Source organism: Oncorhynchus clarkii, chromosome 13, assembly GCF_045791955.1.
Source record: "Oncorhynchus clarkii lewisi isolate Uvic-CL-2024 chromosome 13, UVic_Ocla_1.0, whole genome shotgun sequence".
NCBI lineage: Eukaryota > Metazoa > Chordata > Actinopteri > Salmoniformes > Salmonidae > Oncorhynchus > Oncorhynchus clarkii.
In genome coordinates this window covers 47,055,068-47,074,065 of record NC_092159.1, presented here as the reverse complement: position 1 = coordinate 47,074,065, position 18,998 = coordinate 47,055,068, and the positions used below count along the sequence as shown (strand labels likewise).

The 18,998-nt window shown below is 43.2% G+C and overlaps 1 protein-coding gene across 4 annotated transcripts in view; it reads left to right on the top strand.

Moving 5' to 3' along the window:
• LOC139364920 (acyl-coenzyme A thioesterase 1-like) overlaps positions 1-18,998 on the top strand; it is an 85,916-nt gene that overhangs the window by 32,059 nt on the left and 34,859 nt on the right. The window contains exons 5-6 of one of the 4 annotated variants that reach the window (XM_071102147.1): positions 768-846; positions 1,401-1,530. In XM_071102147.1, the coding sequence (XP_070958248.1) occupies positions 768-846; positions 1,401-1,433 (112 nt within the window). In that variant the 3' untranslated portion in view covers positions 1,434-1,530. Of the gene's footprint in view, positions 1-767; positions 1,142-1,400; positions 1,531-18,998 lie in introns of those variants that run through there. The other 3 variants (XM_071102146.1, XM_071102148.1, XM_071102145.1) reach the window with 3 other exon arrangements.

Below are 18,998 nucleotides of genomic sequence, written 5' to 3'. Positions count from 1 at the left end.
CCTGCACTGTGAATGTTTACACAGTGTGTTCAATAAAGACATGAACATTTATAATTGTTTTTGTGTTATTAGTTTAAGCAGACTATGTTTGTCTATTGTTGTGACTTAGATGAAGATCAGATCACATTTTATGAACAATTGATGCAGAAGTCCAGTTAATTCCAAAGAGTTCACATTATTTATCTTACCACTGTATATCAGCAATGGACTAATGAAACAAATACAAACAGTTAGTTTGGGGTTGAATTTTCCTTTAAGACATTGGCCTCAAGTCTAGGTTGTGCCTTTAGACTTAAAAAATTAACAACTAGGAATATATTTCACTTTTCTCATTGACTTCTCAAACCCGGTCTGGTCTGCCGAGTCTGCTTGGTAAGTGTTCCCGGAAGTCTTGTTATGTTGTCCCTCTGGGTTTAGAAAATTTTACTTAAAGCAATATAGGGCAATAAGTTCAAGATCAATAAGTGAAACATTTTGTGTACACCCAACCTACTGGTAAACGAAGCACTCACTTTTTAGCTTCGACACTGATTTCCTACTAAACTTTTTTCATAGCCATCGAGGTAGCAACGGTTGGCCCAAGAGCCTCTGTGCATGCACAGACAAAACATTTGACCCATATTTGACCCCGTTGAGGGAGAGACTACAATGTTTCAAACCTTTCAAGGGACTCGATTTTGTCCAATGACTCATGCTGCAACGTGAATTGTGTGATAAGTTTGTCAGAACCTCTAACAATATTATATTTCATTTCTATTGTGCTTTAGATTACGCTCCACTGTCCAGGCAAGCACACTCTCCTCTGCTTCTCCTTCCATGGCTACTCCAAGAACAAGAATGAAGCAGGTGGGTACATTGGCTGACTTCATAGCTGTCCTTTTTTGCATAATGTGTTGTGACTCACTGCCCCTTGAAGCCTCAACAAAAGTGAGGGTCATGCAAGGGCAGCCACCGTTCAGTGTAGGGGTCTTTATTGGGGTCACATCCGCTCAGACCACCCAGCTGTGTGGAAGACACCCATTCATGACCATGTGAGCTGGAGTGCAGGCTTGTCTTTGCCATGATGACAAATGAGGGGGAGAAGTCATAATCCTATGACCTTTGGCACCCTAATGAAAGAGCGTATTTAGTGAAAAGATGCATTTGATCTCTAGACCCGCATCGTCAGGAGAAATACGAAGAACATTGAAGATACAAGAATCACTCCCTCTTTAGAATGTCTCACACCAAAGATGAAGTATTTGGTATAGCCTAATACGGACCTCCATATGCATAATAGCCTGAAGGACCTTTTCTGCTAAATGCCGAACTGTCATGATTTCTGTTTAACCCTCATTTCCTGCAGAGGGCAGTGTTTTAAAGGAAACGATGTGTTCACTGAATTGTTTTTCATTATGTAGATTTTGTGGCCACAATGTCAGCACAAATCCTGATGAATGAGCTCCCTGCTTGTTATGACTGACATGGGACTGTGGCCAAAGACAGAAGAAGATTGTTGCGGCTTTATGTCCCACCCGGGACGAAGAGGACTAGGTAGAGACACGTATGATTGGTCGTAATCTGTCAGGGACCTTCTCACAATGGTCTCACTGTGATTTTGTGAGTGTCAATTTTAGTGCCCATTGACTGATGTCCTCTATTTATCCTGTCTTTGTTTTAATAAAGACAGGTTTGATATTGTTGAGTCATATTGTTGGATGCAACAATGACAATTCAGCCCAGAAGATAAAACCTGAGGACAGTCAGAACACAGCAATTCCTGCAGATGGATGTGTAAAAAGACAGAAGAGGTGTTTTATTTTTATTTTTTTATTTCACCGTTATTTAACCAGGTAGGCAAGTTGAGAACAAGTTCTCATTTACAATTGCGACCTGGCCAAGATAAAGCAAAGCAGTTCGACACATACAACGACACAGAGTTACACATGGAGTAAAACAAACATACAGTCAATAATACAGTATAAACAAGTCTATATACAATGTGAGCAAATGAGGTGAGATAAGGGAGGTAAAGGCAAAAAGGCCATGGTGGCAAAGTAGATACAATATAGCAAGTAAAACACTGGAATGGTAGATTTGCAATGGGAGAATGTGCAAAGTAGAAATAAAAATAATGGGGGTGCAAAGGAGCAAAATAAATAAATGAAATACAGTAGGGAAAGAGGTAGTTGTTTGGGCTAAATTATAGGTGGGCTATGTACAGGTGCAGTAATCTGTGAGCTGCTCTGACAGTTGGTGCTTAAAGCTAGTGAGGGAGATAAGTGTTTCCAGTTTCAGAGATTTTTGTAGTTCGTTCCAGTCATTGGCAGCAGAGAACTGGAAGGAGAGGCGGCCAAAGAAAGAATTGGTTTTGGGGGTGACTAGAGAGATATACCTGCTGCTGGAGCGTGTGCTACAGGTGGGAGATGCAATGGTGACCAGCGAGCTGAGATAAGGGGGGACTTTACCTAGCAGGGTCTTGTAGATGACATGGAGCCAGTGGGTTTGGCGACGAGTATGAAGCGAGGGCCAGCCAACGAGAGTGTACAGGTCGCAATGGTGGGTAGTATATGGGGCTTTGGTGACAAAACGGATTGCACTGTGATAGACTGCATCCAATTTGTTGAGTAGGGTATTGGAGGCTATTTTGTAAATGGCATCGCCAAAGTCGAGGATTGGTAGGATGGTCAGTTTTACAAGGGTATGTTTGGCAGCATGAGTGAAGGATGCTTTGTTGCGAAATAGGAAGCCAATTCTAGATTTAACTTTGGATTGGAGATGTTTGATATGGGTCTGGAAGGAGAGTTTACAGTCTAACCAGACACCTAAGTATTTGTAGTTGTCCACGTATTCTAAGTCGGAGCCGTCCAGAGTAGTAATGTTGGACAGGCGGGTAGGTACAGGTAGCGATCGGTTGAAGATGTAGATGTAGGTGTAGGACAATAGGACACCATGTCGTCACTGAAATATCTAGATCAACAAAACATAGCCGGATCTTAAACTGATCCCCATAGAATTGAAAGTGAACAGACAAATCCGTCACACAGAACCCCTCAGTTTTAAGTCAGCCTAAACAGTGGTCTAAAAAGCACAGTGTGGGGTCTCTGTGTGCAGTGGTGACGTTACTCATGCTCGAGTAATCCAAGCTTTTTCCCCCTCTGATATCGTTGTTCAAAAGCTATTTGAGGAACAGCGTGTTCATTGAAGATTAGCCAGGAAAGAGAGGAGACAGGTCTCCGCCCATTCTAAGACATTGTAGTTCCCCCTACATGGGCAGCCCTGAGACATTCTCCTCTGTTTGACCCAGCTGATCTGGGCCTGTCCGGCAGCACTCCAGTGTGACCACAGGCTTTAGATGGGCCTGATTGGCTCAGCGGGTGGCTAATTGGATAAGCTTTTAATCTTCACACTATCTCTGCCCTGCTGGATCAGAGGCACAGGGAGGCAGAGATCAGTCCTTTGGTTTAATACTTAGTAAACATGTCAGGACTTAGTAAACATTATGGACAACAGAATCATGACTCACTAAAGATAACTAACAGGATGCATTCAGATGATAATGGTTTAATCTGATTTGGGGACTGTGGGGTATGTGACCATTTTGACCTCATGTAAGCATATTTTTTAATCAATATTTAGATTGGAATCAGACATAATTCAAATTAAATTAAATTAAGAGATTTAAACAAATCTGAAAGGACAATGTAGACAAGTGTTGAAGTCTCTGTTATTCTACTTGGATTGCCTCAATTTACATAAAGTCCACATACTGTGAAATACAGTTGTTTTTTACCAAACCACAAATAAACTCTTTCTCATCTGGCTTCAATGGCCCTGCACTGCCTGTAGACTGTCATTCCAGCAGCCTTCTCTGAGACAGCACAGAAGTGTTTATAAAGTATACCCACACAGGCCAACAGAGTAATTGATCGCTCCTCCACTCATCCGGGAGCGAGTGGTAATCTCCAGTTACTATAGCCATAAGTTGTACAGATGTTTCCATATGAATCTGGAGTCCGTTCACACATAGCCTATCACACATACTGTAGCATACAACCATGCATTACTGATAAATGTTAAAATATCAGTGTTACACAGTGGTGGCTGAACATGTTGGCTAAGGCATGGCATATACCAGGGAAGAGGACACAGGGGGGTATCTGTGGGTTCCCGTTGGGGTGGTGGTTTGTTGCCGGCTGTTTGAACCACATGTTCAACTTCTCCAGATGGTGGAGATGTCTTTGTGAATGTGTATGTATAATGTGTCTGTGTGCGTCTGAATGAGTTAGTGTGTGTCTAGAGATCCTCTGTGGTACGACCATCAACTTGTCAACAGTAAGCATCACCAGAGACTATCATTTAGGACATGACAGCAGCCTGGTATGGTAGAGCATCATATAGGACACGACAGCAGCCTGGTGTGGTAGAGCATCATTTAGGAGGACATGACAGCAGCCTGGAGTAGTAGAGCATCATTTAGGACATGACAGCAGCCTGGAGTAGTAGAGCATCATTTAGGACATGACATCAGCCTGGAGTAGTAGAGCATCATTTAGGACATGACAGCAGCCTGGTGTGGTAGAGCATCATTTAGGACATGACAGCAGCCTGGAGTAGTAGAGCATCATTTAGGACATGACAGCAGCCTGGAATAGTAGAGCATCATTTAGGACATGACAGCAGACCTGGAGTAGTAGAGCATCATTTAGGACATGACAGCAGCCTGGAGTAGTAGAGCATCATTTAGGACATGACAGCAGCCTGGAGTAGTAGAGCATCATTTAGGACATGACAGCAGCCTGGAGTAGTAGAGCATCATATAGGACATGACAGCAGCCTGGTGTAGTAGAGCATCATTTAGGACATGACAGCAGCCTGGAGTAGTAGAGCATCATATAGGACATGACAGCAGCCTGGAGTAGTAGAGCATCATTTAGGACATGACAGCAGCCTGGAGTAGTAGAGCATCATATAGGACATGACAGCAGCCTGGAGTAGTAGAGCATCATTTAGGACATGACAGCAGACTGGAGTAGTAGAGCATCATTTAGGACATGACAGCAGCCTGGAGTAGTAGAGCATCATTTAGGACATGACACCAGACCTGGAGTAGTAGAGCATCATTTAGGACATGACAGCAGCCTGGAGTAGTAGAGCATCATTTAGGACATGACAGCAGCCTGGAGTAGTAGAGCATCATATAGGACATGACAGCAGCCTGGAGTAGTAGAGCATAATTTAGGACATGACAGCAGCCTGGAGTAGTAGAGTATCATATAGGACACGACAGCAGCCTGGAGTAGTAGAGCATCATATAGGACATGACACCAGACCTGGAGTAGTAGAGCATCATATAGGACATGACAGCAGCCTGGAGTAGTAGAGCATCATATAGGACACGACAGCAGCCTGGAGTAGTAGAGCATCATTTAGGACATGACAGCAGCCTGGTGTGGTAGAGCATCATTTAGGACATGACACCAGACCTGGAGTAGTAGAGCATCATTTAGGACATGACAGTAGCCTGGTGTGGTAGAGCATCATTTAGGACATGACAGCAGCCTGGAGTAGTAGAGCATCATTTAGGACATGACAGCAGCCTGGAATAGTAGAGCATCATTTAGGACATGACAGCAGACCTGGAGTAGTAGAGCATCATTTAGGACATGACACCAGACCTGGAGTAGTAGAGCATCATATAGGACATGACAGCAGCCTGGAGTAGTAGAGCATCATTTAGGACATGGCAGCAGACCTGGAGTAGTAGAGCATCATTTAGGACATGACAGCAGCCTGGTGTAGTAGAGCATCATTTAGGACATGACAGTAGCCTGGAGTAGTAGAGCATCATATAGGACACGACAGCAGCCTGGAGTAGTAGAGCATCATTTAGGACATGACAGCAGCCTGGTGTGGTAGAGCATCATTTAGGACATGACACCAGACCTGGAGTAGTAGAGCATCATTTAGGACATGACAGTAGCCTGGTGTGGTAGAGCATCATTTAGGACATGACACCAGACCTGGAGTAGTAGAGCATCATTTAGGACATGACAGCAGCCTGGTGTAGTAGAGCATCATTTAGGACATGACACCAGACCTGGAGTAGTAGAGCATCATTTAGGACATGACAGTAGCCTGGAGTAGTAGAGCATCATTTAGGACAGGGGTGTCAAAGTCAAATGGACGGAGGGCCAAATAAAAAAATCAGCTACAAGACGAGGGCCGGACTGTTCGAATGTTCATTGAAAAATTTTTAAATGACGCATATAGTCTAGTGAACCTAATTGAACCTACTGAAAACCTAACAAATATATTACAATATGATCAGATAAATAAAGCAATATTTTCTTATGGCTCTGTCAGTAATCTTTAATTTTCAACAGACACAAAAGACAAATTTCCTTTATATAAATATCCCCATAACATGAACATTAAATGAAAGAAACCGGTATTCAAGGCACCATCAGTAGACTATATTTTCTATTTTAGCAAAAGTGGGCTAAATTTACTTCAAAGAAAAAACAATAATAGCAATTTTCTATCATCCACTCAACTGAAATATTTTTAAAATATAATTGGATTGAAATACAAAAAAATAAAGTGCAAAAATCTATTAATCAAAAACAACACTTTGTTTAAGGAGAAGTAACATGCAGTGAAAACAAATATTAAATTTTAACTTTTAAACTTGAACTGAGTAAAAACTCTAAATATGTGATTGCACAGTAATGTTCACTTGTTTGAGGTTGAGGGTGATACTTGGTGGTGTCCCATCTTTTCCACAAGTTCATCAATGTTCGGGGTAAGGCTCTGAGCTGAAGAAATCCTCAGAATTGAGTGGAGGTGTTCAGCAGTAAGTCGACTTCTGTGTGATGTTTTGTTCAGGTTCATCAAAGAAAACAGTTGTTCACACAGGTATGTGCTGCCAAACATAGACAACGTTTGAGCAGCCTGGATGCGCAGCTGGGGCATTGTGCCGGGGAGGAAACGGGCGAACTCCGCAGCACCCACTGCCGCATATTTTGCCCTCAGTGCATCATTGCATTGGAGGTCAATCAACTCCATTTGGAGGTTTGGTGGTGAGCTTTCCACGTCAACAGCAAATGGGTTACCGAGCAGTTCCAACCTGCTTTTTTGTGCTTCAAAGTCAGCAAATCGGCGTCGAAAGTCAGCGGCAAGCATACCTATTTTATCAGCCAACTGTGTGCTCGGGAACGCACTGGTAGAGAGCTTCTCTTTCATGGTCTGGCAGCTGGGAAAGTGGCTCAAATTTTCTTTCCGCATCTGCGTCTCCCACAGAGTCAGTTTGGTTTTAAATGCCTTCACTGTACTGTACATATCAGAGATGACACGATCCCGACCCTGCAGCTGCAAGTTTATTGCATTCAGATGACTCGTAATGTCACACAGAAAAGCCATTTCACACAGAAACATTTCGTCTCGGAGTTGTGTTGTGTCTTTCCCTTTGCTGTCCAAGAACAGACAAATCTCCTCACGAAGCTCGAAACATCTTTGAAGCACCTTTCCCTGGCTTAGCCATCGCACCTCTGTGTGATAAGGCAAATCACCATGCTCCGTTTCTAACTCCGTCAGAAATGCCTTGAACTGGCGGTGATTCAAACCTTTGGCTCTGATAAAGTTAACTGTGCGCGTGATGATGCTCATTACATGCTCCATTTTCAAGGCTTTACCGCACAACGCTTCCTGGTGTATGATACAATGATAAGCTGTCAGCTCACCTGTCGCGTTTTCCTCTTGCATCTTTTCCCGTATCTTCGCCACCAGTCCGCTCCTGTGTCCACACATCGCAGGTGCTCCGTCGGTTGTCAAACCCACGAGTTTTTCCCAAGGCAGCTCCATCTCATTTACACATCTTGACACCTCTTCATACAAATCATGCCCCGTAGTTGTGCCATGCATAGGACGTAAAGCCAAAAACTCCTCTGTCACGCTTAGGTTGGAGTCCACTCCGCGGATGAAAATTGACAACTGGGCAATGTCAGAAATGTCGGTGCTCTCATCCACAGCCAAGGAATATGCAATAAAATCTTTTCCCTTTTTCACAAGCTGCTCTTTTAGATTGATGGACAACTGGTCTACTCTCTCGGCAATGGTGTTTCTGCTCAGACTCACATTTAAAAAGAGTTGCCTTTTTTCTGGGCAAACTTCGTCACAAACTTTAATCATGCAGTTTTTGATGAAATCCCCCTCCGTAAATGGCCGGGCTGATTTAGCGATCTCTTCTGCCAAAATAAAACTGGTCTTGACAGCAGCCTGGCCTTGTGATTTGGCTTTTTTGAACAGAGCCTGTCGAGATTTGAGGCCTCGTTTTAATTCCTCTGCCTTTTGTAGCCTTTGTTCCATGTCCATATTCTTGTTTTTGTCCGCGTGTTTCGTTTCATAATGTCGTCTCAGATTATACTCTTTCAGTACCGCCACACTTTCTCCACACAGAAGACACACAGGTTTTCCAGCTACCTTCGTGAACATATACTCCGACTCCCACCTTGTTTGAAACCCCCGGTTCTCAGTATCCACCTTCCGTTTTGCCATTTTTGATGGGTATCTGAAAGTTAATTTTACTGTGATGCTGACGACTGCTGTGCCAATAAATATTGAAATGAAGCAGCCTACTGCTCGGTGCGTCACCTTTGCATTGTGGGAAATGTAGTATTGGTGCGTGTAAAAGATCTGCGGGCTGCCGGCTTGCTGCGGGCCGGTTCTAATAATAAATCAAGATCATCCCAGGGGCCGTAAAAAACCTTCTTGCGGGCCGGATGTGGCCCGCGGGCCTTGACTCTGACATATGTGATTTAGGACATGACACCATCCTACCACAGTGTGCTATTTGAGTGATGAGTAGAACAACAGTGCTCTGTATTTCTTTAGTCTTGTAGGTCTACTATTCTTTCATATTACATTCCTGATTTACAAAGCCTCAGGATACCAAAAATAAAATGTGTAATCCTGGTATGACTAGGCTGTGATAACAGCATCTGGCATTGTTCACTTTACTGTTGTTTACACTTCTCTTACCTTTCGTAGAAAGAGGATCATTTCAACATTTCATGTTTTTCTTCTCTTTTTTTTACTTAAGGAAAGAAAACAGGCTGTTCCAGGAATACTAGGAATTGACCATAGACGATGAACAGGCTGTTACTGAGAATAGAGAATGTCGTTATAAAAAGCTGCAGGGTGAACAAAACACAATCCAAATACATCTGTGTGTTGCACTAGTAGGGACTTAAAACTAGTCATCCTACAAGTGGACCATTATACTCTGGAATACCTAGGTTGGTCATTAAATCATTTTTTTGATTTACACAATTTGATTGTCTCTACCTAGTCTGTGAATACCAGACAACTTTTACTACAGTAGCTTTTAGAGAAGCATTTAGAAGCTCTGTTGATGAAATAAGACCTCTGGGCTCAGGCTGTAGGTTTAGCTGCATTTGGCCCGGAGAAATATGGAGGGGAGGCTGGGCCCCTGAAGAGCAGGACACAGGGAAGAACAGGATATGTCATGTAGAATAAATGCTGGGCAGGAGAAGGTCTTCATGCAGCCAGACCCTGACCCTGGGACCTGCCACAACGTGAGTTACACTCAGTCCCCATGTCCTGCATGTCCTGCCTTTAGGGTGGGAAGGGGGTCTTGGTAGGAGTGAGTGATGTTGGACTGGAGGTACTGGAGAAATAAACTGAAACACTGAAGTATCTAAGGAAATTGGTTTGGCTGAACTGGTGAGCAACAGAGCTGTTAACTGTAAGGTCCAATTATTCTGTTATCTGGCTTTTAATTAACAGCCTGTGTCTAGCTGAGTCCAAGAGTAAGTCAACTGTGCTATTCTGATTCCACACCACCATTTCATTGTAATGTAAGCTTGAAGCCATTTTAAAACATCACTATCTGTCTCCTATAACTCAACTCTGCAGTGGATAAACTCTCCAAAGTGGTTATATCAGTTCAGAAGTGCTTCATTTGCTCTCGTTATTTTTAAACTCCAGTGGTTATATCTATCCATAAATCACCTGACCCACAGTGCCTAAACGTTCCAGCATCAGCCTGCCTGTCTGACAATGGATTTATGACCTGCGGGTGGAGCGGTGAGCGGCGGCCCAATCTTCTCCGGGCCCGCTCCACTCTCCACGGCACTCGTGTACATATTTAGAAAAGTGTGGGGTGGCGGAACAGTGTCGGGTTGTGGGTCAGACTCAGTGGTGGGATGCTGCAGTCCCTCAGCACCTCTACTGGCAGCATGATGAGATACTGCTGCACTGTAACAGCACAACTCTCTGTGGTCTCTTAGGAGGGAAATACTTTATCTACATGATCAACAATGGGTCCCTGTCAGCAAGACAGAGACATTTTTCATGATTAAACAGAGAGAGGGCTGAGTGATTGTAGAGGCAAGAGTACTGTACTGGGAGTCTCGTTTCGGTTTCACATTTATCCATCTTCTCCAACTATGTGCTTTTCGACAAGGTTTGGCAGAGGGGTAAATGGCAATGAAAAAGGCTTGTGTGTAACATATCCCTCTTGCCAAGATTTGGCAGAAATCTCTCCTATAATGATTGTCTGGCAACAGAGCCTGGATCAGTGATGTCATCCACAGGTCCACAGTCTCTGTCTTTCTCATCTCCATTGTGTGGAGTTTCAACAGAACAGATTTGGGCTCGTCCTTTGGCTCTTTTTCTCTTGCTCCTTGTCCAACTGTTCCTCTGTCACTGAAAACAATCTCTTTGGTTTTTCCTCAACCCATAAGCAATGATCGGATAGGATGATGATGCTTTACTAGTTGGAGGTTGAATCATACCTCTATCCTGATCAGTCATAGACAGATCTGATGGATGAGGATTTTAGCAGGATAGCAGGATAGCAGATGTGTGCACCACCAGGCTGTCACCTCCTCTCGCTCTTCTTCTTGGTTACATCCATTATTGGCAGGTTAGGCTCAGTGGAGGGGCCTTCAGTAGTAGCCAGGGGCTCTGGGAGGGCTGTGGCCCCAGGGTCTCCATCACAGCGGCTGAGGTCAGAGGTTACGGAGGAGGCAAAATAGTTGTTGGAAAAGAGATGGACACGGAAAAGGGATCATCGGTCCATCTATCATTCTGGGAGACAGAGCATGTCCAGTGTGTCTGTTGTAGGTTTCAATGCCCTCTCCCTACCACTGCCAGAACATCTGCTAGGTGTCATAGGGTGCAAGGTTTGGACCATTGTAAGGCAGAGGCATTTCAATAATCAAGTGACGACAATCCATTCATTTTCGATACTTTTTTAATGCCCATTCATTTAACATAAAGAAGTTATGAATTGTGTGACTGGTTTAGCCATTGAGTCATTTTCACAGTTTTCAGAGATAGATTTAGAAGTTTAAAATATGAATAGTAAAATAGGCACTATATGTATGTCCTGCCTTGAAATACCTTTCCATCTGAATACATTTGCACACTTAAAAGTTTAAGAGGAGAAGAGATACAACAGTGGCTGCTTGGCTTGTCTTCCTGTGGGTGCCAGTGGCAAATAGTAACTCAGCGTAAGGCAGTTGTTGGCATGGCCGCAGCAGGCTGTGTGCTGGCTCAGCGAGGGGACAGTGTCCCCGATTTCACGGCAGATTGAAGAAAGCGTGCTCCCCTGTTTGACTGGGAAGAGGGAGGAGAGGCTGAGGCTGTTGGTCACAGCAGGAAGCCTATTGAACACTATCCAATAGCACCACAGGAGCTCCCGTTGTCCCCCAGGAGCAATGGGGATTATTAACCTGTGATCTAGGGGATTGTTCAGACATAGTGGGGAAGTTACTGGAGGAATGTGCGCAACAAGTTGCTCCATAGTGCAATTCTTGAGTAATGAGCTATTTTCATATGGTGCAGATTATTTCTGGTCCAAATGAATCATACCCTACCAAGCCAAGAAGATGACATGAGTTATGTCAGTTATGCCTGTCTGTGTGTGTAAGTACGAGTGTTTCCTATCACTGAAGAGGGATCTCTCTTCCTGTGCTGATGGGAAGTTGTTTCAAGCGCTTTCTACCAAAACATTTTCATTGGCTGCAGAGCTTGTGTTCACCACAAACAACCTCTCCCAGCCAGCCTCTGTGTTTCCTCAGCTGGTGGATAACCTCCAATGCCTCACGCATCTCTTCTCTGCCATCCATTTCCCGCTCTCCATCTCCTCCTTTCCCCCATTTCAACACTTCAAAAGATGGCCAACATGTTAGCCTATACGCTGAAATTAAAGGCATTCCTGCCAAATCAAGCACATCAAGCAAATTGCTATTTTAACTTTGATCCAGCAAGTGCTAGATTACATTAAGACATGCAAAGCTTACGGTATAGTATCGGCAACAGCAGCCTCCAATTATATGTATGCATTTGTTACACATCAACAAATAGTGGAGTTAAGGACAAATTAGGTACCAGTAATTTCTTTATTGCATATTATATAAAAAAATATATATAAAAATAGATGCACTTTAATAGATACAGTATGTGGCATATTGAACAGAATCAAACGACAGTCACCTAACTTGTATATAGTATGGGCTTAGAATGTTGGATTTGTCCTGTGGCAAATAGTTAAAGACAGGTCTGACCTTAGAGGGGTGAGGTCATGTGTTCTTTACTGCTAACGATAGAGTGGCTCACATCTGTACAGCAGGTTTATCTACCACCCACCTCTGACAGCCTATCGTATAGGCAGCTAGATGTTGATTTACTCGAACTGAATGGGAGCTGACTATTCAAAGGGATATCTGTATCAGTACAGTCATCTCTCTGCCTTTATTCTACTTCAATAGTATCAGGTCACTGATCAACTCCTGTCTCCATGTTCCAAGGCTGACAAGAATGACAGCTTAATTATCACAGTTTTCCTCAAAACGCCTTGATCAACTGGATCAAAACTGATTGACTTTTGTTTACATTGACAATAGAATATGCTAAATGTCTCTCCATATGAATAAGACTGGTAGTATATCTAAGACCAACACTATACAGCATCCTCCAGATGTCCCAATTCACCTTGTGGTCCAATGCTGACGACCCCCTCAGCTTCAAAGTGGCCATACTAACACATAGCTCAATGATTCCTGCTGTTATTGTTTTTATGTCTCACTTCTCGGTTATGAGTAGGAATCAGCTACGTGGTGCCTTGAGGAGGGAAGAGAGAGAAAGGCGAGAGAAGGAATGGGGTGACTGGCGGTACTTTGAAGTTCGGCGTTCTCTGAAAAGGTTAGAAATCACCTGCAATAAAGAGGTCTAGAGACATGAGTAAGCACTGAGCTATTTGTTCTGGTGCCCGTGTGGTTATGCGTCTCAAGGGAGCGCTCGCCCTGCCGCCCTGGCCTTTGTGAGATCACATCAGTATGGATCAGGCAGGCAGGGGTCCAGCTGGAGGTGGAACTAATGACTTCATGTGTTCACAGACACTTCAGAGACACCCTGGAGTTTTCACACTACGTCCCCCAGAGAGGAGAGGGGGCGTGGTCAGGCCTCTCACTTGCACATACTGTAGTCACATACAAATCAGTGTATACACACCCATGGACACACACGCTCACGCACACAACACACATACACATTCAGAGACACTGATCCCTTGTTGCGTCTATGAGGAGAGTGTTTCCAGACAGTTTTTCATTGATGTGGAACGTACTCTAATAAATAGGATTCTGGCCCACATCTATCTAGTCGATATGATCTGCCTGTCCCAGTAAAAGTCACGTACAGGTTCCGGTGCTTGTGGTCTGCAGTCTTATTGATGCTGTCCTGACCTCAAGGATCTGATATCTTATTTAAAGTGGTTAATGATTCCCATCTTTCAGTGTGTTACAGCTGTCATACCAGTAATCCCCCATTGGAAGGATCGCTCCAAGGGAAGTCAATGTCTTGACACTTTGACCTATGATTCTCTTGAGAAAAGTCCATTGAAAGTGGTCAATATTATCAAAATAGTGCATGACTTCTCCTTGATATAGAAGTAAACAGTGACTCAATGATCTACTCAATTTGGTCTTTGGCTCTTGGAAATATCATAATACCTGGGCTGGGCGCTTGGGGGTGTTGTGATGGCTTCGATACAATATGAAACATGCAGCTTAAATGAATGCCCAAACCAGATAGGAGACCAATACTGGGTCTCACAGCACTGTGATGTATTTCTTGGGTGTGAAGTATTATGCTTTCATGCAGTTCTTTGTCCACAAAATCCATTGCCTATTAATTTCAAACAAGGCCAGTTTTTCACATATTAGCCTTCAGTTGAATGTTGTTATTTGGGGCTTTGTGTTCAATAAGCGGCGGCTTACGAGAAATACGTGTTAATAGAAACCTTGTAAACTCTTAACAGAAGCGTGAATAACACTGTCTTTAAGCACTGGGTTTGGTCACACTGTTACAGACACTAAAATATAAATGATGGAGGAAAACAAGGTGTCGTGACTGGAGGGCCAACAAAGGAGTCCAACCTCTTCCTTTTGAGACAATTGCTTCCTGATAGGCATTCAGCAGTGATGCAGTATGTGATGATTATGTGCGAATGCCTCTGTGAGTGACCACAGCACACAGAGTTGGAATGTGACTGTCACTAATCCCCATGTTACTCCAAACCAGACAGGAAGGCTGGCAGAGGCCAGAGAACACAGTGATACCACCCTTTCCTTTTCTCTGTATTACATCCTGGTTCTGTAAGGATCAAAGAGAAGAGGTATCACATACATCCTCAGTCAGCCCAAGAGGGTGATTCTCATTGGAGCCTGGCCACCTCCAAGATGTAGGAAGGGGGTGAGCACCAGTGGAGGCTGGTGACTTGAAAATTGAGGAGGATCCGAGACCCAAGGTATCGGCACGGAACGCACTGAGAAGACAAAGTGTTTCAAAAATCGTCAAAGACTAATTATTTTAACCTAAAGCATTTAATAAAGAAATGTATAGTACAATATTATGGGGAATGGGAATGAGAGGGCTACATACAGTGTTGGAAAGGGATCACAGCAGTGATTGTATGAGGCATGAGTTGGTGTTCAGAGGTTTGACTTCAGTGCAGGAAAGGATTTGACTGGGAAGACAAAAAACAAAAAAAAGACAAAAAACAATAACACAACACACTACACAGTTAAGACAAAAATGCTAAGAATGATTTCAAATCAAATGCTATTTGTCACATGCTCGAATACAACAGTAAAATGCTTACTTACAAGCCCTTAAATGGGACTATAAATACATAATGTTACCAATTATTTTACCCTGACCAAATGGACAGTGCACATACTGTAGATTGTATGCAGTTGCTCTTATTAGTAGCCTACAGTTGATCAGACTGAAAAATTGTCTCGTTTTCATCCCATACAGCATGTCAGATCTCTAATGTTTAGGTGTAGCCTAGGCTGCTGCAACATTTATGCAAGTAGTTTTTGTTTGTGTCTGTATGGAGTGATTGTGTGTTATCATCTTTGCTAAATAAATACCGGAGGAAAGTGGAAAGCCTACTTGAGCGCGCGCAAACAAATGTGCTGCGTCAACCTCTCTCTTTAATCTAACGTTTAATGGATGATGCGATGGAAGCTATCAAATCATTCTGAATAGATTTCGACATCCCAGAAAAGACAGTCAAAAGTTCCATATGTTCAGAAAGTAAAGCATCGTAACATGCAATTACCGCTACAAGCTACTTACATGCCCAAAAACTCAGCGGTGTTGATAAACCGCTTGAGAAAATCCCTGTTTCTTCTTACTTTCTCGTTGTGTTGTTTGAGTACGAATACCTTCGTCAAGATCGATGCGGCTTTTTCCCAGAAGCTTACATCTGATGTGGGCTTTTGTATGCTCCCTGCTTTTGTTTAGCTGTTTAGCTGAATGATAGATGTTCCAGAGACGACTGTACTGCCCTTTCACATAAGGCTCAGACTTTCCATAAAGCAGGCAAGGCCAGCAATACAGGCTGCTTGATGAAAGTCTCCTTGTTAACCAGCTATACTTTTGATACCAGTTGGTATTGAACGCCCTCACATTTTCCTCCTTCTTCGTGAAACTGATCTCAGTAAGAGGTCGACCCTTGGTTTTAATTCGCACCTTTTCCGTGTACCCCAAAGGTATAAATTGCACTAACTGGGCACAAAAAGAAAGTTCTAAAATCATGAAAACGATTTATAATCTACCTCTTCCATCTCCTGTAATTTCAAGAAACTAATTTTAATTGAGTAATATCCCCAAAAAATGCTCAACTATCACTTTTCAATCTCTATCCAATAATTTCCCCAACTCTCCAACCTATCACACATAGAATCACCCCCCATAACGCTCTGCAGCACAACCCCAATACAACATATTAGGTTAATTCTCTGATCCTAATCCTATGATTGGATGGACAACATGTGAGTTCATACTGCAAAAGCTTTGATTGGTTGGAGGTCGTCATAATTACCATGTAGGTCTGTGGAAGGGCGTGAGGCCTACGAGCCTTCAAGATTTTGTATTGAAGTCAATGTACCCAGAGGAGGACAGAAGCTAGCTGTCCTCCGGCTACACCATGATGCTACCCCAGACAGTGCTGTTGAAGTTACAATAGACCTTCATTGCAAAACAGTGTGTTTAATCAATTATTTGATGACATGAATATATTGAGTATAGTTTTATCTAAAAATTATAACTTTTTAATGTTTCACAATTTTTATTTTTATGAAATTTCACTGAGGAGGATGGTCCTCCCCTTCCTCTCTGAGTCAGAAAGGATAGCTGGCTGCTGGATGTAATTACAGACTTAAAGGGAAAAGGAGTTTAAGTGATCAAAGAGAAAACTAGGCTTTAATGGTTATCACTTAGATACTAACAATGAGGTGAGAATGAGTCAGGAACAGCCCAGGAGACTGACCCTGAAACACAGCCTCTGCATGCAACCCAGCAAAACACGCACACCTTCAATTGACTGAGTCATCACATGCCCTCACTGTAATGCAGTATGAAAATGTGTCTAAAGCATGTTAGAAAACGCTCTAAAACACTCCACACCAACTCATATTACATCACAATCACATTCTGAATCATGTCTCTACACTAAAGTTTTTTTTCTCAAATGTCCTTATTTGCATCTTTTTGTTGTTTGTAAACAGTATCATTCAAACATGGATTTAAGGCACAGTGGAAAATGTTTTCAAAAAGTTAGTGCACAGTCTTTATTCAGAATGGGATTCTGATGTACACTCGTAGAAAAAAAGGTGCATTGTAGAACCTTAAAGGGTTCTTCAGCTGTCCTCAGAGGAGAACCCATTGAATAACCCCTTTGGTACCAAGTTTAACCCTATAGGGTTCCATGTAGAACCCTTTCTACAGAGGGTTCTACATGGAACCCAGAAGGGTTTTATATGAGTTGGTGTGGCGTGTTTTCTAATGTGTTAGACATATTTGCGTATTCCATTATAATGAATGGCAAGTCAGCAAAATGTGACAATCAATTGTCTATGTAATGAAACTGTAAGGGGTGTGTAACTGGTGGCAAGGAAGTCAGACTCAGGAGAGCAGAACTGGGTAACAACCGGAGCAGCTTAATTATCAAAACCAACGGCATCCAGAACTACAAAATATGGGTACATAACCCGTCACGCACCAGTGAAAATGTGTACTTACAGCAAACAATTTCACACACAGACATGGGGGGAACAGAGGGTTAAATACACGACAAGTAAAGAGGGAAATGTAAACCAGGTGTGTGGGAAAACAAGACAAAACAAATGGAAAATGAAAGGTGGATCGGCGGTGGCTAGAAGACCGGTGACATCGAACGCCGCCCAAACAAGGAGAGGAATCCGTCTTCGGCGGAAGTCATGACGGAAACAATTTTTTTTTTTTTTAAACAATGTTTTGGGGGATCAACTACAAGCACAGAAATAATGAAAATAAGGCCACGTATAAATGGGTGAACTTTCCCTTTAGACTTTGAGTTTCTGCATTTCAATCTCAATGTTATAATCAAAAGTAGTTTTCCATTTAGCGGGAGTTGTTTTACCAGACACAGGGTAATAATATGATGCAGTGACTCAGGTGGAGACAACTAGACACAGCTTATTAAGATGCTGAAAGATTCACACCACCCTTTGTGTGATTAGCAGAACATTGGGTTGAGATGCACTGCCACACTCTGTTAGTGGAACCGTGCCATCAGAGGGATTCAGTTCATCAACTTGCCTCTAAATTCAAATGTTCTGGATGTTGAGTGCTTGTTATTTTCTCAACAAAACAAATAGAATACCTGTTGATTTACGTGCTGTGTACAGTAAACAGAAAATATTCTCCATAATTTGTGTGCGGCCTGGCATGCACATGTGGCAGGTGTCGCACAGTGTCACGCCATGCAGAACCATTGAACTGAAAGGGTTTCAGAGCTGTGGTCTTTCACGAGGATGGACGGGCTGGTATCTTTGAGCCGACAAAGGCAGCCATTTCCCAGGCATGTTTATCACACTCTGTCCTCCATCACAATGGAAAGAAGGAGCTATGTCCAGGTGGGAGCCATCAGTCTACATCCCACTCTCTGTCAGGCATCTCAAACATGACATGTCCAGCACTGGGTGGGACCAGGAATCATTGTGTTGGTTTCCTGACCCTCCCATAGCATTGTAATGACAGAGATTGCCCTGACCACAGCTGGCACCACAGGCCTTTCCTTGCATGAGAAGGGATGCTGGCCATCATTGGAGCAAGGCAATAGGCATTTGAGCCATTTGTAAAGAGTCCATAACCTTTAACTATTGTAAACTCAGCAATAAAAGAAACGTCCAAAAGAAAGATGCTGAGGGTCCCTGCTCATCTGCGTGAACGTGCCTTAGGCATGCTGCAAGGAGGCATTAGGACTGCAGATGTGGCCAGGGCAATAAATTGCAATGTCCATACTGTGGGATGCCTAAGACAGCGCTACAGGGAGACAGGACGGACAGCTGATCGTCCTCGCAGTGGCAGACCACATGTAGCAATACTTGCACAGGATCGGTACATCCAAAAATCACACCCGCGGGACAGGTACAGGATGG